The 20904-nt window shown below is 49.9% G+C and overlaps 1 protein-coding gene across 4 annotated transcripts; it reads left to right on the plus strand.

The window, feature by feature from the left end:
• Positions 1 to 1148: 1148 nt before the first annotated feature.
• On the plus strand, positions 1149 to 18765 carry Dhcr7 (7-dehydrocholesterol reductase). 4 transcript variants are annotated; one of them, XM_005384227.2, is made up of 9 exons: positions 1149 to 1253; positions 4896 to 5020; positions 7393 to 7496; positions 8294 to 8516; positions 9862 to 9952; positions 10779 to 10992; positions 12412 to 12616; positions 14298 to 14429; positions 17328 to 18765. In XM_005384227.2, the coding sequence occupies exons 3-9, from the start codon at positions 7399 to 7401 to the stop codon at positions 17790 to 17792; spliced, it is 1428 nt and encodes a 475-aa protein (XP_005384284.1). In that variant the 5' UTR covers positions 1149 to 1253; positions 4896 to 5020; positions 7393 to 7398; the 3' UTR covers positions 17793 to 18765. The 4 variants fall into 4 exon arrangements, with proteins under 4 accessions (XP_005384284.1, XP_005384285.1, XP_013369773.1 ...); XM_005384228.2 differs by having other exon boundaries at positions 1160 to 1253; positions 4854 to 5020; XM_005384229.2 differs by having other exon boundaries at positions 1184 to 1317.
• The last annotated feature ends 2139 nt before the right edge of the window (positions 18766 to 20904 follow it).

Genomic DNA, 20904 nt, shown 5'->3' on the forward strand with positions numbered 1-20904 from the left:
TGAGATAGTGCTGACAGACCAAAGAATAATCCAGACAAGTCCAGCTTGGCAAGTGAATGCATTTACTAGGAGTTACTTACAGAGCAGTGGACGGCTTACTACCATCAGTGATACTACCAAAGTCACTCCCTCTTTACCAAGCTCCTGTTTATAAATGACTCTTGGTCACATGGCAAAAAAAAAAAAAAAAAAAAAAAAAGAAAAGAAAAAGAAAAAGAAAAGCAGAACCCATGGGAAAAATTATGTGTTTGTGTATTCCGCTTCCATCTTTATCAGGATTGTACTGGTCTCCGCTTACACTGTCAAGGCGGTGATGAATGACCTTGTTGTGCTAGGGTCTGGCACGAAGCTTCAGCACCTGGCAGAGCCCACAGGACAGCTGACAGCCTACTATAAGATGGTGTTACTGTGGTTAGGGCTCCGGGGATCTTCTTCCTACAACCCAAGTGGTCTGGTTTGTGTTCTGGCTCAATTTACTCCTTTGCTCAATCCTACTGCCTCCCCGTCCCTGTCTCCGTCCCCGTCCCCACATTGTGATCCCTCAGAAGGACCCTAAACTGCACTTCCGGGTCCCCTCCTGGGAGACCCAGCCAGGGAAGGTCCCCAGGTAGCAAACCTTTTAGGACATCCCTACCTAAAACTGCTGCCTGCCAGACCTGGAGTCTCTTTAACCTGCTTTGTCTTTTGGGTATCATCTCTCACTGTCGTCCACCTCTATATTTACTTTATTATGTGTTCCTGGTGCATCCCCTTCCCCCCAGAACATGAGCCTCAAGAGGAGGGATTTCGTCTGTTTTGCTCTTTGCTGGACACACCAGATCCTCCATAAATGTTAAGAGCCCTTGGAGAGGCAGAAACTGAGGCTCTGCAAGTCTCACGGCCACCTAGCCAGTAAATGTACAAGTCTGGCGCACTCTCAGTGCGGCCCACTAGGCTTCCTTCCTCCTGTTACTAGCCCCCAGCTCTACCTCGCATCCTCCCGAGGTCGAGACCTGGGCGGGGCTAGGGGCGGGCTCGGGCTGTCAATCTCGGATCCGCAGCAGCCGAGTGGAGATCCCGGTGGGCCCGTGGTCAGCTCAGACTCCTCGTCCAATGGCCGGGTGCAGGGCCGCCGACCGCTCAGGACCCGTCTCTGATTGGTCGTCTATCGCAAACGTCATGTCAGGGGCGGGGCCTCGGACTCCCACGAGTCGGCGAGATTGGCGTGTGGCCCGCATCCCGCAGTTGTCCACCGGAGCGGGGTGGACGCACAGGTGAGCGGTTCGAGTGCGCAGGTGGGGGTCGTGTGCGCGAGGTAGGACGGGGATAGCTGCTCAGGTGAGAAGGGGGCTCCTGTGAGCAGATGTGAGGTGGACGTGAGCCCAGGTTGGGTGGGGCCCGCGGGCTGTGAGGGAGGATCGCTCCGCGGCAGGGGTTCAGGTCACAGACGAAGAGCTGCCGGTGCTTAGGGAGTGGGGCGCTCCTCGACCCGCCCGGTACCCTAGGTAGTGACCTTTTCCTTCTGAGCCCGCTCAGTGAATCCCTTCATACAATTTTGAACAATCCCATTCTCCCAAGAAATAGATGGATTGGATAGCTGGAGTGACAAACTGAGTAAGCTTGGGGGACAGAGAGGCCAGGTGATGGCTTGGACAGCTCCCGAGTTCTGGGAGGCTCCCAGACTGGTGACAAGGACAGGTCTGAGGAGGACAGTAAGTCATTCTGATATAGGGCATGTGATATAGGACCTCAAAATAATCCACATAATATAAGGGAAATATAACTCCCTACCTGCTAGATGTCTGATACACTAAGGTTGCGTTCTGTGAAATCGGAGGAATGAATTCCAGGAACAACGAAGGTTAAGAGTAGGAAGTATTTATTGAGAGAAAGAAAACTTCAGTCTAAGAGGGACAGAAGGGGGTCCCGAGTGGGTGGCCCCGGGAACCCCCTTCTCAAGGGCGTTTTATAGAGTAAAACCACCAAGTGAGGTGGGTATAAGGTGGGGTAAAACTATGGTCGCATGGGGAATATTGATCCAATGGAAAAATCATGAAGTGGATATAAGGTGGGACAAAATTATGGTCAAACAATGAGATTACCAGTATAACCACTTAGGCAATACTGATTAAATTGGAATCAAATGGGGAAGTAAGTCACGTGGCAATCTTACATGGAAAGAATAAGGACTTTCTGGGGAGAAATGGGCTAGGGAGGTTTGGTCCTCCACCTAAGGCGATTGATGCCTATTTAGAATATCAGTCACTGCTGATCCTCCCAAGGGAAGTATGTGGTGGTAGTCATTTCTCTTTATTTTGAAGCCTGATGGTCAAGGACTGCATCCCCAGCCCCAGTTGTCTTCTGCACTAACCTTTTCCAAGGGTCTACCCCTGTCTGACTGCCTATAGTATTTCTGTGTATCTTAGCTGTCTATTATAATTCTATTTGCAGGGACACCTTTTCTCCAAAAAGCCAGGATGGTTTGCAGAGCTCAATGTCAGGAGTAATCAAGTGCTACTCATTCTGGGAATCGAACCCTCCTAGGCCACTTTGGAGTAGATGCATATTTACATTTGTGGAATAATCTGCAAGATTACATGCTACAGTTAAATGACATCTGGGGTGAATTGGAGGAAAGAGAAAAGATTTTCCCCCACACATATGACTTAGACATTCCTGTTATAGTGAGCACATATTTTGTGACCTCTCAAAAGCAGAAGCCTTGCAGCTTCAGTTAACTGGATTTGACCCTGAAAACTAGGGACCAGGGTCTCTGGGCATTTCTTACCATATAGGTGTCCCTGCTTGTGTGATTTTCCTGTCATCTTTTAGTTGTTTTCATTATTTTGTGCATGTATACACAGACTCATGGAAGTTCTTGCATCTGCTTGTTTACGCAACCCTATGAATATATTTCCCAGGATAAACCCCTGCCTGTATGTGCTGAGTCTACCTGGCCTCTAAAATTATTCTCACAGAAGACGGGCGTCACACCCCTTTGCCCATTTCTAGTTGTATCAGTCTTTTTATCTTGAAAACTAATTTGAGGCATGTGTATATCTTTCCTGTCCCATTCCTGAGGAATTGGACTTTCTGCTATTCCTATAATGTTCCAACTAAGTAAATTATTTGGAAGGCCTTTAGAATAATACTCAGCATAACACTCAAAAAGCTAGCTCTCAGTATCCTCATTACTTCAGGTTTTATTGGAGATTTTCCTTCCAACTGTGTCATAGACGGTGAAGTTCCCCCAGACCCATCTTTGTCCCTGAAGGTCTATTAGCAGTGAACAAGTCACTCCACCTTCCTCGTCTATAACATGGGCATAACAATGCCAGTTCTTCAGGTGGGCATGAGAGTTCAGTGGGATAATGGGTTCTTGGCACTTGGTAGATGCTAAATAACTGTCTGTGACAAGCGGTATCATCCATGGTTGTCCCCAACAGAAGCTCATATTCTAATTCATTGCCCCATGCCCATCAAGAGTGGAGTCTGATTTCCTTGCTCTTGAATGATGATGAGCTTGTGGCCAGTAGGATCTGGTGGGAATAATGTCATGTCCCTCAGAGGTCACGTCAGAAAAGACACTTCTGCTTTGTGTGAGGAACCTCCCAATACCCTCCTTGTAAAGACCTCATTGCCTTGATAGGCCTCTACTCTGTGAGAACCCACGCCAGCCTGCCTAGGAGACCCCAGGGAGAGGGGCCCCAGCACATAGCTGACTGCACTGTGCGAGGCACCCCCACTGCCCTGGCCCAAACCATTGCTGTCTAGACCATCTCTCCCCAAGTTCCTGACCCACAGAAACTATGAGAGGTGATGGAAAAACTTGTTCGAAGCCACTTAGCTCCAGTGATTTGCTATGTGACTGCCAGCCAGAATGCTCTATGGCTCATCATTGTAGGCCTGTCAGTCTCACCTGGATGATCCCCCAGGCCTTGGCTGGTGCTGATGGTTGTGCAGGTGAGAACTGACTCTTAGGTGAGCCCTTGGAGGGCTAGTCTCATGTGACCCTGAGCACTTTGGCACCCTTGATCTTACTGATGTGGTTACTTTGCAGAGGAGGGAGCTGAAGCTTAGCCTGCACCAGGTAACAGTTCAAGGTCACACATCTTGGATTGTCCAAGTGGTGACACCCTGCAAATGAAAACTGATTGCACTGGGAACTCACAGCCTCTTCTGTATCCCCCATCATTAAACTATCATGATGCCAAAAAGCTGACGTTATCTGAGTCCTCCCCGGGCCCTCAGGTGCAGAGTCCCTTTCATTTATATATATATATATATTTTTGGTTTTACTCTGGTACCGGGAATCGAACTCACGACCTTGCGCTTGCCAGGCAGGCGCTGTGTCACTGAGCTAAATCCCCAGCCCCCTCATTTATATTTGTAGAACTCAAAAGACAGTCTGGGGCCTGAGAGCTGCCACAGTGTCCCACCCCTTCCCCAGCTCCCTCCTCCACTCCTTCCCCAAGTGTGCTATACAGAATTCTGTCCTAAATTAAGTCACAGGCCAAAGAATAGAGAGAAGAAAGAGATAAGAGAACCTCATTTTAGCTCCCAGCTTCAGGCTAAGTGAGCAAAGTAAAAGAAAACACCATTCTACCTTCTTTCTCTCATGCCGAAGACCCCCTCCCCCATCAAGCCCTCCCTACGTTCTGCAAAGGCAGAACACAGACATTCAAATGCATCCACTGCCCCAAGTGGAGTCCTCAGTGCTTGCCTGCCCCCAAGCCAGATGCAGGGGATCTGGCAAGATTGCCCAGCATCCCCCACTCCCAGAGGGGCCTCTCTGAGCCTGAACCCTTGTTTGAGTCCAGCAGTGGGTCTTCACAGAGGCCAGGTGAGTCCTGATGTGCCTTCCACCCTGATAGGTCAGATCCCTGAGGTCTTCAGCATCTTCATTTCCCCTGCAGCACTCTGCACAGCCTGTGGAGAAGGACCCAGAACCTTTTGGAACTTAAGATCCTGGAAGTTGTTAAGAACCAATTCAAGAAAGGAACTTCATTCTGCTGTGAAGCCGCTCGGTCAGGGGTTAGAGGTGAGAGTGTCACCCATAGCGCTATTGAGCATGGACACAGGTGGCGACTTTGTAGCTTAGAAAAGTAGGAACAAACTGGTGCACTGGATGTCAGCTGTCACCTGCTGTTTGAGATTCTTAGGAATAAAATAAAATGTCCCCAGAGCCCCTCCCGCTCCTGTCTTCCCAGCCACCTGTTGCAGGGCTGGTCCTTGTGTGTTAATTACAGAACTCAGTGCTTGTGACGGAAGAGGGAAGCTGAGGGTGTGAACTGTGAATAAGCTTATAACATTAACTTTTTTTTTCTAGTACTGGGAATTGAACACGGGGCCTTTGCACTGAGCTACTGTTTTTTTTTAACCTAGCTTTTTTTTTTTTTTAACTTTTTTTGAGAGAGTCTCACTAAATTGCCCAGGCTGGGCTTGAATTTGTGATCCATCTGCCTCAGACACCTAGAGTACAGGGATGATTACAGGTGTTTACTACCATGCCTGGCTTTGATTTTGTTTTAATCCCTTTAATCTCTTGACAGCAATCTCCAGTGGCTTTTTTTAGTTCTGATTATATACGTTTTATGGCCCTTTTCCCGTTTTATGGCTTCTTAGATAGTCAAAGGATTATGTTGGTACCAGGCACTGTCTTCTTGGGAAACCTATTCCTTGGGGTGTGAAGCATGCCAGTCCCTTGTTTGATTTCTTGTAAGACCTGTATGTACTTAGCATTCAGGTTTTACCCAGTTAATGGGGAAATTGGAGATCAGAGGTTACTGAGTTGGGATGTGTTTGGTTGGGGATGGTGAATAGGGCTGTACCCCAAGGTAAGGCGTAGATGTTTCTGCTCAGTAAGCAGCATTGTACAAGCCGCCAGGGAGACAGACTGCCAAAACCAAGCTGGAGCTGAGCACAGTGGTGCACGCCTGTAATCTGAGCACTCTGGGAGGCTGAGGCAGGAAGATCACGAGTTCATGCTCAGTGTGGGCAATTTAGTGACTGAGTGAGAACTTGTCTCAAAATAAAAAAAAAAAGTCTGGGGGTTTAGTTCAGTGTGAAGGCCCTGTGTTCAGTCTCCAGTACTGAAAAAGGACACAATCTGGCCCAACCAGTGTTGCTGGAGAGTGAATACTTCTCAGGAGCTCTTTTCTTTTGTTCATGCCAAGCTTTATGCTCTGTGGAAGCCACACAGATAGGCATGGCCCCTGCCCATCAAGATGTGATACATACATGTACCAGCTCCCCATGAGTAATGTAATCATTATGTACTACAAACATGTACTACTAAAACAGCAACAACAACCAAAAAAAAAAAAAAAGAAAAAGAAAAATAATTAACCTGGGAATAAAAGCCTAGGTTGAGAAAGTTTCCCTTAGAATTTCAAAGTGTTCTATTGTCATCTGAGATCTAGCTTGCTGTGGAGAAGTTCAAGGTTACCAGGTTGCATAATCCTGGCTTTTTCTGAAAGCTTTCCAAGATTACCTTTTTGTGTGTGGGAGTGGTACTGGAGATTGAACCCAGGGCCATCTGAAGTCCTTTTTTAAAATTTTGAGACGAATTCTCACTAAGTCACTAAATTGCCTGGGCTGGGCTCAAATTTGCAATCCTCCTGCTTCAGCCTCATAGACTGCTGCGATCACAGGTGTCTACCACCTTCCCTGGTTCAAGTTAATCTTTATAAAATTGCCTATATGTTAGAGCTTTATAGACTGAGTTTTGGAAGTGGGTGTATCACTGCAACCCCCAAATTATAACCATCTAGAGCAGCTGTGGTACCTAGAGAAGTTCCGTGTCCTTCCCCCTTCCTTTGGTAGGGTGGTTATCCAGCACCCTTCAAGACACTCGTCTAATCCTAGGGGTGGAGTGGTAAGTAGGGCACACGATGCCTGCTCCCAAGGAAGCTTGCCTGCTAGTGGAGGGAGACAGATGGTCCATATGAACACAAATAAAACAATTCTGTATGGTAAGGAGAGTTGCTCAGAAATTAAACAGGTCATTTGCCTTGACTGGAAACCTGGAGAGGAGCCACTTTTGATTGGCTGGTGAGGGGAGCTCTACTGCAGAAGCAGATACCTTACACGAGCCCTAAACAAGGCCACCTGCAAATGTGTTCTAAGCAGAGGAAGTACAGGTCCCAGGGCAAGGTGGTTGGCACTCACGGATGAGTAAAGACCTCATGTACCTAGGGCAGAGGGAAGAAAGCAGATCTGGGAAGACTGGGTAGGCCCAGATCACAGGCTCAGGAGAGGGTCTAGGGCAGGAAGCTCTCTTTTCCTCTTGGAATCTACTGTCAGGTCAAGGTCCTGAGCAGGCCAGCACCACAAGGCCAAAGTCCTGCAGAATGCAGCAAGAATGTGGAGTTGTTTCTCTGGGACGATCTGAGCAGTTTCTCTTTCCCTCAGGGCCTAATGGCTTCAAAATCCCAGCCCAGCGCTCCCCAAACTGGGAACCCAGGGAACATCGCCAACAGCAAGGCTGCATCTCAAGGACAGTGGGGCCGTGCCTGGTAAGGGTCTCCCCGTTTCTCCCAGCTAGAAGGTAAAGAGGGATCTCAGAGGTTTTTGGCCCTGGAGACATTATTGACCTATTTTTTAAAAATTCTTTTGTATTGTTAGTCATGCAAGAGAAGCAGTTGTCCACCTTATAAAGTAGAAAACTTAAAAAGGAATTTTAAAAAAAGAAAAAGAAACTGGAAACCATTTTAGGTTGAGTATGAAATGCTTAAGACCATAAGTGGTTCAGATTTCTGATTGTTTTCAGATGTTGCAAAATTTGCGTAGGCAAATTAGAGATCTCAGAGAAAGACCTAAATGTAAATGCAAAATTAATTTATGTTTTATGAACACCTCACACACATAGCCTGAAGGTAAAAAGATACCATATTCTTAGTGCTCCGATGTTCTGAATGGGACTTGTCACTTGAGGTCAGGTATGAAAATTTCCATTCATGGCATCAACTTGTGCTGAAAAAGTTTGGGATTTTGGAGCGTATGGGGATTAGGGGTACCTACCTGTATCACCAACGAGGGAGAGGAGAGTATGGACTTGAAGGTGTCCTCATTGCTGTCATGGTCCTTGGTTCACTGAGCAAGGAACTGTTGTTCTGTCTGTTCTGGCAGGCGGCAGAGCGGCAGGTTGGTGACCCCTCCTTTAGTAGGGAGCTTTCTACAAACAGCCAACAACCCAATCTTATAAGGTGCTGGGTGGTGTGAACAACAGCCCCAAACATGAGGGCTTCTCAGAGTCCCCTGTGAGCTCACAGGACAGATGGGCCCTGCTGTGACCCCCTCTTCCTCCTTGCAGGGAAGTGGACTGGTTTTCCCTGGCCAGCGTCATCTTCCTGCTGCTCTTTGCACCCCTCATTGTGTACTACTTCATCATGGCGTGTGACCAGTACGGCTGCTCCCTGACCGCCCCCGTGCTGAACACAGTCACTGGTCATGCCAGTCTCACAGACATCTGGGCCAAGACCCCACCTGTGACAATGAAAGCTGTCCAGATCTACACCTTGTGGGTCACCTTCCAGGTCAGTCCCCTGCCCTTGTGATCAGGGCACGGTGGTGGGGAGCATGCCCACCTATAGCATTGTCTTGCCTTTTTCCTCACTTGGATGGGTGTTCACACTCCTGGGACCCAGCAGGGTGTTATCTGGACTCAGACACGCTTAGTGCCGCATCAGCAAGAGCACAGGAAGCACCTGTCATCATCTCAGTGTCGGGTTGCCTCGCTGTATTTGGGAATGCGCCCACCCCTCCTGAGACATGCTGTGGACTAGGGACAAGTCTGTGGAGGGCACAGGTGGCCCAAGGAAGCCCCATGCACAGCTGGGACCAGATCCTGCACTAGCCTATGGGAAGGAGGTCCCAGCCCTCCCAGGGCTACTATTCAGCAAAGCCAAGATTAGTATTTCCCAGCATGCTGCTGTGCAGTCCTGGTCTAGGAGGCCAACAGGAAGGGAAAGCTTTCCCAGTGGACCAAGCCAGACACAGCAAAGTTGCTCTGTGTCTGAACCTAGTATCAGGCCTCCAGAAGGAAGGCTTGCACTAGGGTCCACTATTTCTCCCTAAGGCCAACCTCTTGGGCTACAGACACCTTCTCTTGAGGTCTCTTGTGCTTTGGGTAAGTGATAGGGGCAGCACTATTCCCAGAAGCTATAGTGGGAACAAGCCAGTTGTCCATCAGTAGAGGTCTGGTTAAACAGTGGGTGTTCTGTCTACCCATGGGTTGTTATTAGGCTGTGAAAAGGAACGAGGTTGTGATACACACTGCAGTGTGGATGAGCTTTGAAAGTGCTCTGCTGAGATAGAGAAGCCAGTCACAGAAGATTCGTCTCATGTGATTACATTTATGTGAAATATACAGAAGAGGCAAACCCATAGAGACAGGAAGATCAGTAGTTGTCAGGATCTCGGGGGAGGAAGGAATGGGGCAGCTGTCACTGGGAATGGGGTTCCCCTTTTGTAGTGATGAGAAAATTCTGGAACTAGGTAGTGGCACTAGTTGCTCAATCCTATGAGTATGTGAAATGCAGCTGAATTATATACCTCGGAAGAGATGTTTTTATAGCATCCAAACTATATCTTCAGGTTTTTCAAATAGTCCCCAGGAGGGGCCAGGGAAGGACCAGTGCATTCTCCTGAGGGGCAATGAGGCCGTGGCTGGGAGAAGGCTCTGTACAGTGAGTGGTAAAGCAGTTTCCTGCACGTGAGTCCCTCTGTTCCCCCTGCAGCCTGAGCTCACAGCAGCCATGAGCTCTTCTGGTGCTCATGTCTCTTGCTCCTGCTCTGCTGCAGATAAAAACCAAGCCAGGTCAAAACAAGCAGCTGTGCTCTGCAGACCACTAATCACTGGACCCAAATCCTATGTTTCAGGTGCTTCTGTACATGTTGCTTCCTGACTTCTGCCACAAATTTGTGCCACGCTATGTGGGAGGAGTTCAGGAGGGCGCCGTGACACCTGCAGGTAACCTGCCCATGTTTACCCACACCCTGGGCCTCCCTCTCAGGCTGGTGGGCATCTTGGCGTGCTGCTGGCCTGGGGCTTCAAGTCTGAGTTCTGAGCCCCCTATACCATGTGCACTCCGTGGACTGCTCACAAATCAGATAAGTTTAGTTCCACAGCACAAGGTCTTGAGGTGAAGTTTGGCAGTGAGGCTGTCCCAGGCTGGAAACCACTTTCTGGAGGGAACTTCTGACCCCCAGTTCCCTCCTCACAGCAGCCTCCTAACCCAATCCCAACCCTAACCCAATTGCAACCCTAACCTCACCCTAGTCCCAACCTTAACCCTAATCCAGCCCCAACCCTAACCTAACTCTAATGCTAATCCTAACCCAACCTCCACTCTAACCCATTCCTTCTTCATCCCTGAGAACCTGTGAGGAGCCTGGCCTCATGTACACATAGTGGTACAGGTAGGAATACCACCCCTAATTCTGCTCACAAAGAATAATAACAAAGGGAACTCTGCTTCTGCTGCTCACCCCAACTTCCATAACAAGCTGCAGACCTGTCACTCAGGCAGTGGTTGTTGAGGACAGTGAGAACCAGAGGCTCACAAACAGCAGGAGCAGACAGCCCTTCTCCCCACTGTAGAGGCTGCCACTGGCTGTAGAGCCTGGGAGGGCTGCAGCAGCTGGACAACTTTGGAATGGTGCCCAGTTGTCCTGGGCAGGTGTCTGCAGGGATAGGCCCACAGAACAAGTAGGGCCTGGTCAGGCACATACAGCCAGGCCAGGTGACCTGATCCAGGTCGGGAAAGTGCTTTGATTTTTAAACTTCTTCTTTGCAGGAGTTGTCAACAAGTATGAGGTCAATGGCCTGCAAGCCTGGCTCATCACACATCTCCTCTGGTTTGCTAACTCCCACTTCCTATTCTGGTTCTCGCCCACCATCATCTTTGACAACTGGATCCCGCTGCTGTGGTGTGCCAACGTCCTTGGCTATGCTGTGTCCACATTTGCCATGATAAAGGGCTACCTTTTCCCCACCAATGCCAAAGACTGGTATGTCTTTGTAACTGATCAAACCCAGAAAGAAAAGTGGGTAACTCTGCTCTGACCTGTGCCTTCTGCCCTGGGATGGGAGGGTGGGAAGTCCTTGAAGGAGGATGTAGATAGAACTTGCCTGAATCTGGGAAATGTCCTTGCTAAATGGCTGGTGGTTTCTCCTGCCTTGGGAGTAATGTAGCTGAAGCTGGCCAAACCTGTCTTTGGTGGCCAAGTCATTACCTATCTCTACATGTCTGTCTTGGGAATAGAGAAGCCAGAAAGACAAGCCTGGCTGGGGGCAAGCTGAACCCATTGCCTGTGTCTTTGGAGTGTCCATAGGGAAGAGTCTTGTTATCTCAGTAGCTTTAAGGTAATTGCTTCCCAGGAGAGCCCTGTTGGTTGGCACTCACTCGTATGGAAGCCTTGGGCTGGACAGTGGTCACCCAGCCATCCTGTCCCATCTCATCCCTCTCTCCCTCCCTTCTTCCCTCCATTCATCTATCTGTCCATCTGTCCATCAACAGGTTGTAGATAGTGGGAGGTAGTGGGGTTCACAGTTTAGTCTGGAGACCCAAATAAAAATAGGAGTGTTGCCTTTAGCTGTTGTGCCTGGGCTCTTGGGAAATGTCTTTGGATGACAGTACTATGTAGACTATGTGTTATCAAGTAACGAGGCTGACCTCCTTCTGTGGCTCCCACAGGGCATTTTTACTGCTTTGTATTCATCAGCTGTTACATACTATATATTTTGCCTCTTTCCATTTAGATTAACTGAAATAGCTAATGGTAAAATTGATGTTTTAATACATACAAAAATACCTAGGTGTGTATAGCAAGTTATACCTAGCAGGGGTCTCCATGTGGATCATCTCAGCTGATTCCCTGTCCCTTCCCTGTGGTGGCACATGGCGTCAGGTAACCAAGGTGATAACGTGTCCAGCAAGGGAGCAGTGTGGGTGCTGGGGCTGAGGCACCCAGCCCTGAGTACCATGCCTTGTTCATTCTCTACTGGTGACTTCATTGGCTCCTGGGCCAAGTGCTGTGCGTCTCCGCATCTGTGTGGGCTGCAGAGTGGAATCTTAGTCTGGTTGGACCAGTGTTACTGTTCGCCCATGCCTGCATCAAGGGCGCCTAGGAGGGTGAACAGAGACTTGGTGCCAGCCAGGTATAGTCCTCGAGCCTTCCATGGGACAGTAGTCGATTACTTTACACACTTTTGCCTGAGGGAGACTATAGGAGGGCTTTGGGGATGTGGGCGGGGACAGAAGCATCTCCTGCTGGGGGGATCTTTTAGCCTACAGCAAGTTTTCACTAGGTGACCTTGTTGACCTGTCAGCACACTAGGCCTGTGCTGAGCAGCTGCATTCCCAGTGGTAAGGTGGGCTACTTTCGGTGAGGTGTATTCCCTGACTAAATATATCTTATCTTTTTAAGCAAATTCACAGGCAACTTCTTTTACAACTACATGATGGGCATCGAGTTTAACCCTCGAATAGGGAAGTGGTTTGACTTTAAGCTGTTCTTCAATGGACGCCCTGGGATCGTGGCCTGGACCCTCATCAACCTGTCCTTCGCAGCGAAGCAGCAGGAGCTGTATGGCCAGGTGACCAACTCCATGGTCCTCGTCAACGTCTTACAGGTAAAGTCCATTTGCAACCAGAGCAGGGCGGTTCTGATGCCTACCCTGTCAGGAAAACCCAAAAGCCAACACATTTCTCATTCTCTGATCCCCTGCTGTTGAGAGTCGGCCCCTTCCTGGGCCTCACAGTGAGCATGCAGTGGAAGAATCCACCAGTGCATGCCCAGCAGGAAGTCCTAGCAGGACTGGTCTAGGGAGGTCTCCTTGGGGATTATACTCAGATGGGATATGGGCACAGGAGTTCCCAGGTAAGGAGGAGAAGTAGGAGGGGTGCTACAGGTAGAATGAGCAGTCTGCGCAGGGCCCTTATACCAGGAGAGACAGCAAGTCTGGGAAACCAAGGACGGGCCTGTGTCCTGAGCAGAGAGCAGCTTGGGAACTTAGGGTTGGGCCACCTGGGTCCTTGTGGAAGTTTCGTGTTCTTGTCAAAAGCAGTGAGACCCTGGGAGGGTGTCCTAAGCAGGACAGTAATGGAATGGGCCAGGGATGGTCACTGGCTGCAGAGTGGACACAGCTGGGTGGGCCCCAGGGGTGAAGAAGGCCAGTTAGGAGACTAAGGACATGGCCCGAGCTGGGTGACCTGAATGCTGGGCTGGTGATGGACCGCAGGGGCAGGAATCCATACCTTCCAGGAACTCTGGTATTTGGGTGGCCTGTGGCAGGTGCCACTCCTGGATCTGAGGACGTAGGCCAGGAAGGACACCCAGGCCTGGGCCTCACTGAGCTTGTGATCCAGTGGATGATGAAGAAGGGCCTTCTCTTCTTGAGCATCTACCATGTGGTCTTCTATAGTCTTCCTCCTCTGTGGCTCCCTCTGTGCCAGGGAGAGGGAAGAGCCAGGGCAGGGGGCTGACTACCACAGGAGCCTGGGGATCAGCTTTGCTGGACCAAGTGCCCAGCACACCTGAGGCCTGAACAGAAGAGCCTGTGTGTGGACGTTGTGGACCCATTCCAGGTCTGGTGCTAGGATGTTGTTGCCTCTCTGAAAAAGAGTGCCCCATGTGGAGTCTCACTCTTTTGTCCCAGGGGACATCCGCTAACTCTGTGAGCATCTTGCTGGTCCTGGCAGCGTGGGTCTGGCCTCCTTGGAAGGTCACGTGGTCCCAGCCAGTCATAGTATATGGCCTTTGCAATATCTGTCCCACATGGTCCTACTCTGAGAAGTGAGGAGTGATGAGGGGGACTCACTTTTGCCTTTGTCCACCTCTGTGAGTGGACATCAGTGTCCTTGGCCATGTGGAGATACAACAGTCACCTGGTCATGCAGCCATGTAACGTGTGTTGTGCTAAGGGGAAGTTGATGGGGCAAACTTCAGGACACTCAGCCAGGGGGTGTCCATGCTGTGTGGACTATGGCACTTGGAGCCACCTCCCTGGGCAATTTGTCTGTTCTGTGTTCCACGGCCCTAGGCTTTGGCTCCCAGGGACAATGCTAGGAGCCCTTCTGACTGTGTGTGGCCCTCCTTGTCCTCTGATGGATGCAGCAAGGTCTGCTGAGAGCACGGACACCCCACATCCCAGGCATGCCAGAGAAAGCAGGAACAGCTCAGCGTGCCCATCAGGAAAGTCGCTCTGTGGCTATGCAGGTGCCATCGCCTGCCCATGTAGTCTGGGTCATTCTCTGAGGCCCCAGCTGAGTGCCAGGGGACAGCAGAGGTAACTGGCAGCTCCTGTCTTGCAGGCTATCTATGTGCTGGATTTCTTCTGGAATGAAACCTGGTATCTGAAGACCATTGACATCTGCCATGACCACTTCGGCTGGTACCTGGGCTGGGGCGACTGTGTGTGGCTGCCCTATCTGTACACATTACAGGTGAGGGGGACTAGGGCAGCAGGGCACGTTCCTTTGGGATGTGGCGACTGGGCCTGTGGCTCCCAGTTCTCAAGACCCCCCAGGCTGACCTCCAGCAGACACTGTACCTCATGCTAAGCTTTGCTCCTTGCAGAAACTTTTGTCCTTGGGGGTCATCAAAGCTGCTCCCCTGTATTTAGGAAGAAGGGAAGGGTCTTTGTAGCACAGATGCTCCTCAACTTATGATAAGGTATGTCCCAAACACCCTTCATATGTTGAAAATATCAAAACACGAAAACCTACCAGAGATAGCTTGACTTTGCTCCCCTTAACCATACCTTAGCTCACAGCCGGGCAGAGTCTTCTAACACAAAGCCTGTTCTGAGTGTTGCCAGCCACCTGCGAGGTACTGGGCCTGCGCCAAGCGTAAATAGCTTTTAGAATGGCCTTGGGTGGCTTTTACTCCATCATAAGTCCACCATCGTCAGTCGGGGTGGACCATCTATATCCTGCTCGGGGTGTCAGAGGGGCCTGGCTTTGCCCCTATGTAGGACCATCAGCCAGGGGAGGTAGCCAAGAGCACGTTGCTGATCACCTCTGCAAAGTCAAGGCAGCAACACTTTCCCCAGCTGGGCTGGACAGAGCTGCGGGGCAACCAGTGTGGTCACTTGTCTGGGGTCTTCATTCCTGGTCCTGGGACCTGCCAGCATCACGCAGGGCTGCCTGGGGAGTCCCTGAGGCAGAGGGAAGCTGTGAGAGGCCTGGCCACCAAATCCTTGCCGTGTACATGGGAGCAGCCCTGCAGATTTGGAAGCTGCCTGAAAGGTCATTCGGCAGGGAAGACCAGTATGCGAGCCCACCAGCTGCGCAGGATGTGAACCCGCAGAGGAGGGTTATGGCTAGTCATCAGGATGGTGATGACATGGCTGGGGGTTGGCCACTGTGTGAGGGTTTAAGGGGCCAAGTGCAGCCCCATGCCCAGCATAACTGCAGAGCCTCAAGGCTCTGAGCTGCCCAGCCTGACTTATTCTCTGCCTAGCTGGCTGAAACCTCGCTGGTGTTCTGGTTCTGTGGGCTCCATTTCCAGGCTTATGAACCTGTGACAAGAGATCTTACATTCTTGCTGTAGCCTGGGCCTTGTTTCAGCCTGGGACACGGTGCCTGTATCTGTGGGCTCCGTACCAACCGTGGATTGAAAATATATATACATACATATTTTAAAGTTGCATCTGTACTTAACATGTAAAGACTTTTTTCTTATTTTCCTAAGCAGTACAGTGTAACAACTATTTGCTAGGGTTTACTTCATATTGGGTGTAATAAGTCATTTAGGGGTGGTTTAAAGAATACAAGAGTGTGTTTGTGGGTTCTGTGCAATACCATGCCACCTTCTATGAAGAGATTGAGTGCCCATGGATCTTGCCATCTGTGAGGGGTGTCCTGGAACCAGCCCCCATGCATAAGTACCAAGAGACAACATTAAATTATATCCACTAAATACGTACATTTTTCATACTGTATTTATATCTTGATTCCCCAGAGAAATAGTCAGTAGGAATGTGTATGTGTATGTGAGTGTGTTTTATTTATTTTTTAGCTCATGTGATGGTGGGGTCTGCCAGGTTCCAAATCTTTAGGGCAGCCAGAGGCCCAGGGAGGAGTTGATACTGCAGTTCAAGTCGGAAGGTTTTCTTCTGGCAGAATTTCTGCTTTGGAGATTAGTCTCTCTCTCTCTCTCTCTCTCTCTCTCTCTCTCTCTCTCTCTCTCTCTCTCTCTCTCTCTTTTTTGGTCTTTTTAGACAGGGTCTCGCTATGCAGTTCAGGCTGGCCTAGAACTCACTTTGTAGCCCAAGCTGGTCTTGAACTCACAGTCATCCTCCTGCCTCAGCTTCCTGAGTGCTGGGATTACTGGCGTGCACCACCACGCCCGGTTAGTCTTTTTCTCTGATTGGACAGAGGCCTACCCACATTATGGGGAGTTATCTGTTTTGTTTTAAATATTAATTTCATCCAGATAAACATGCCTTCACAACGACTAGGGTTTGACCAACTATCTGGATACAGCGGCCTACCCAAGTAGACAGCTGAAACTGATCATTGTCATGTTATATTTAAATTACATTTTACATACAATATTGTATATTTTACATTTATGCTATATATGGTACACAGACATTCCTCAACCTATGGTGGTTTAACTTAATTTTTTGACTTTATGATGATGTGAAAGTGGTATGCATTCTGTACAGATGTACTTGGAATGTTGAATTTTAATCCTATTGTAGGATGGTGATATAATATGCAGAGTGATCATCTTTCTCATTGCTGGGCTGAGGGGTAACAACAGCCGTGGTCTCTAGTGTGCTGTGCCACTAAGCTAGGATGGTCAGAAGATTAGGTATGTGTATGTGTCTAGGAACTGAACCCAGGGCCTTCTCACTGAGGTTACATCTCCAGCCCCTCTATTTGATTTTGAGACAAGGTGTTAGTTACTAAGTTGCCCAGACTGGGTTCAAACTTGGAATCCTCCTTCTCAGCCTCCTAGAGTATTGGAATTATAAGAATACAACACCATGTCCAGCTACTGGATGCATTTGTGACTTATCCTGTTTCCAGCTTACAGTGGGGTTGTTAGGACTTCCATCGTAAGTTGAGGAGCATATGCATGTGGATATGTATCCATATATATATGTGTGTGCGTGTGTGTATGTATAGGTAGGTAGGGAGAGGGCAGGTGGTAGGTGGATACATAGGTACATCTGCATATTTGTGCACTTGAGGCCCACAGCAACCCTCCAAGTAGATGCTTTTATTTACAGAGGAGGGGACTGAGGATGGACATGCTCTAGACTCCTGAGCCCGTGCTCCTACCCTCTGTGTGCTGTGGCGAATTTTCACCATGTCCTTCTTGCCTTCCAGGGCCTGTACCTGGTATACCACCCTGTGCAGCTCTCCACCCCACACGCCGTGGGCGTCCTGGTGCTAGGCCTGCTGGGTTACTACATCTTCCGCATGGCCAACCATCAGAAGGACCTGTTCCGTAGGACCGATGGGCGCTGCCTCATCTGGGGCCAGAAACCCAAGGCCATTGAGTGCTCATACGCATCGGCTGATGGCCAGAAGCATCACAGTAAGCTGCTGGTGTCAGGCTTCTGGGGTGTGGCCCGCCACCTCAACTACACGGGCGACCTGATGGGCAGCCTGGCCTACTGCCTGGCCTGTGGTGGGAGCCACCTCCTGCCCTACTTCTACATCATCTACATGACCATCCTGCTGACCCATCGCTGCCTCCGTGACGAGCACCGCTGTGCCAGCAAGTACGGCCGGGATTGGGCACACTACACTGCTGCTGTGCCCTACCGCCTGCTGCCTGGCATCTTCTAAGAGCCCATCACTTGGCAGCTCTAGGTTGGCAGGCTGTAAGAAAGCATGTGGAGCTGGTCAGTGGGAGCTGGCATCCCAGCTGTGCCCTCTAGAGCTTCAGTTTCCTCATCTGTGAAACAGAAAGAGCCTGGCCCTTGGCAGGTGTCTAGTTGACGTTAGCATTCTTTCCTGTCCCCTGTGCTCAGGGGAATTGTGACTTTACACCAGCAGAAAGGACTGGTTTCTTATTCAGTATACCAAGGGCAGGAAGGTGACCTGCTCACCTGGAAAAGCCCTCTCGTAATAGTTTTTTTGTATCAGGAGTCCAGGGTGTTGCACTGTCCAGACAAAGGAGTGTCTGAGGCTCACCCAGCCACCTTCTGGCTCTCTGTGGCTAGGACTTATTCTTGTTAAATAAAAGCAGAAGTAGGATCTATGAGGTATGCAGGTTGTCCACATCTGCCCTTTGGCATCTGCCCTGCCATGGTGGGCTGGGCTCTCGGCACAGCACTTGTTTGAAGGGCACACAGTACGTGTTAGCAGAGGGTGCCGAGGGACACTTGCAGGAGGAAGGGGCTTCTGTTTCCTTCTTGCTGCTGTTGCACAGCTGGCTGCCCGGGGTGGGCATGGGACATCTGAGGGCACTGTCCAATGTGCAAGCCCTGGACAACCTGGCCACAGCCCTTCTGACACACAGTGAGATCCCAGCTCCCCGTGAGCGTCGTTCAGTGCCTCAGCCGTGTGCCCTCCGGAAGGTATCACTAGCTATACAAGGCACAGATTCTAATGCAGATGGCTCGGAGGACGTCACCATCCAGGGACCTTGGCCAAACCTTCTCCAGCAAGGAGTCCTGGTCTTGGGCAAGTGTTTCTTCAAGAGTTTTCTTCCCAGGGACAGTGCCCTCGACTTCAGGATACTCTGTAAAATTCTTTGGATACAATTCCTTTGCATAGCTGAGAATTCTTTATATTAAATGTTCCCTGCTCAAGTAAATGATGGTATGGTGTCTGTGACCTGAATAGCCTGGCCAATCCCTCAGGGCTGTGGCATGGGATGCACAAGGGGACCCAGGTACTTGCTGGGACTTCAGGTGAGGCGTGCGAGCACAGACACACACACACACCAGCCCTTTGGTTCACTATTGCTGAGCTGCAGGCCTGGGGTCTGTGCCATCCATCACAGGGAGAAAACCCCACTTGGGCCTCTGGCCTCAGCAAGTAAATGGAGAAGCCAGAGAGACAGAGGTGGGCTTGGGGTTGTCTTACTCCTGGAAAACTCAGAGAGTAAAACATGCTTCAAGCAACTGCCCAGGCCCCAGGGAGGAGGGCAGGGCATTGGACTGCTCTGCAAAGTCAGGGCAGGTTGAGCACAGCCAGCTGCCTCTCTCCTTTAGGAAGCTGTGGGCCCCACCCAGGCTGACTTTGAGCCCTTCCCATTGTGCAGGAGTTTAGGGGAAGTTTTAGGGAGTGCAGGTTTAGGGGAATCTCAGGCATCTATTGGGTGCTTGCTGATGGTGCCTCCTTTCCCCCCAGATAGTGAGTAAAGTCCTTTTAAGGAGGCTGGGCCCTGTTCCCCACATTTGGACTTTAGCACTGCTGTTTAAAGGCTGTGTAACCTTGAGGAAGTGATCTGTACTCTTGTGCGTCAGCTTCTTCCTTTGAAAAATGAAGGGGTATGTTATCACCTTCTTTCCTCACTGTGAGAAGGGCTTCACTGACTCATTTAATGGTGGAGCCCTGGCTTCAGATCTTGGATGTGCTGGTCAGTTGGCCAAGGTGTTTTTTGTAGTTTTGATTTTGCTTTGGTTGTGTGTGTGTTGTCTGCTGCAGCCTCCCTGAGCAGGCTGTGGTCTCATCTCTGTGCAGTGTGTACTTGCACAAAATGTGCCGCAAATGCCTGGCCTGCTGCTCCCTCCCACCACCTCCAGGCCTGTCTTCCCCTCTCACCTGCAGGTACAGCTGACTCCTCCCTCTGGGCAGGGGCAAGGTGAGCTCAGATGCACAGGAGGTCAGACTATGCCAGCCTCTGCCACTGCTGGTTACGAAGTACACTCAGTTCTCGGGAGCCACAGCCCCAGTTCTGGGAAGGCTGCCTGGCCCTTCTTCCAAAGTGGGCCCTATGGCCAGGCCCGGCTGGGCTGTGCCTTATGGCGGTTGCTGCATTCTGACAGAGGATCCTTCCCTTTATGCCCACCAGAGGTGCAACAGCCCTAAGACAGGGCCAATGCAAGACTCTATGGGCACGCTCAGAGGTGCCGTTATACCACAGGGAGATGAAAACAGGACATCTCCCCACCCCCAGCCTTGCAAAACTCAGGCTGCAGGATCCACCCTGTGGACTCCAGCAGTAGGCTATAAAGTGGCCCCTCTGCCAGTTTCCTGAGCTGCCTTTGGTAGGGTACTGACTAATTACCAGTTGTGAGTCCCTCAACTCTCTCTGGTGGAACTGGCAGACCACATATACCACCCATGGCTGCATGGCCGATCATTCCAGGATGCTGAAGCTTAGGGTTTGGAGCAACCGCCTGAAATGACAAGCCAGCAAGTGGCCTTTTTTGCTTTTATATTGAGACAGGGTCTTGCTAAGTCACAAAGTTTCCCAGTCTGCCTCAAACTCATGGTCCTCCGTGCCTCAGCCTCCCACAGTGCTGGCATTACAAGCCTGTGCCACCACACCTGGCTCAGGAGGGTAAATATTTGAGATCCACTGCATAGCATGGTAACCGTAATTAATAATAGTGCATTATACATTTCAACATTGCTAAGTGTAGAATTTAAACATTCTCAAAGTAAAAAAAAGTGAGATGATAGTGTGTACATTGGCAAGAGTTAGCCATTCCACATATCTGAACATCACACTGTACCCCATAAATATTCAGGCAGCCCTTTACACCTTGGGGTTCCACATTCACAGATTCCACCACCTCTGGACTGAAAGTACTAAAAATGAACTGCATCAGAACTGAACATGTAAAAACTTTTATCTTTTTTTTTGTAATTAAGTTTATTGGTACATTTTAGGTACATATAATGATCACATTCTTTGTAAAGAATTTGTAGCTGTGCATGATACATCTTGATTCTTTTTGCTCTATCTCCTAGCTTCCCTTCAATCCCTCTTCTTGTCTTTATT

The sequence above is a fragment of the Chinchilla lanigera genome, unplaced genomic scaffold (assembly GCF_000276665.1).
Source record: "Chinchilla lanigera isolate Chin_1 unplaced genomic scaffold, ChiLan1.0 scaffold00021, whole genome shotgun sequence".
In the NCBI taxonomy this organism is placed as follows: domain Eukaryota; kingdom Metazoa; phylum Chordata; class Mammalia; order Rodentia; family Chinchillidae; genus Chinchilla; species Chinchilla lanigera.

Bases quoted from the DNA above. Each gene is read 5' to 3' on its own strand.
- Dhcr7 (XM_005384227.2), top strand. From the start codon at position 7,399: ATGGCTTCAAAATCCCAGCCCAGCGCTCCCCAAACTGGGAACCCAGGG. The intron at 7,497-8,293 runs GTAAGGGTCTCC...TCCTCCTTGCAG, and splicing joins GGACAGTGGGGCCGTGCCTG to GGAAGTGGACTGGTTTTCCC. The intron at 8,517-9,861 runs GTCAGTCCCCTG...CCTATGTTTCAG, and splicing joins CCTTGTGGGTCACCTTCCAG to GTGCTTCTGTACATGTTGCT.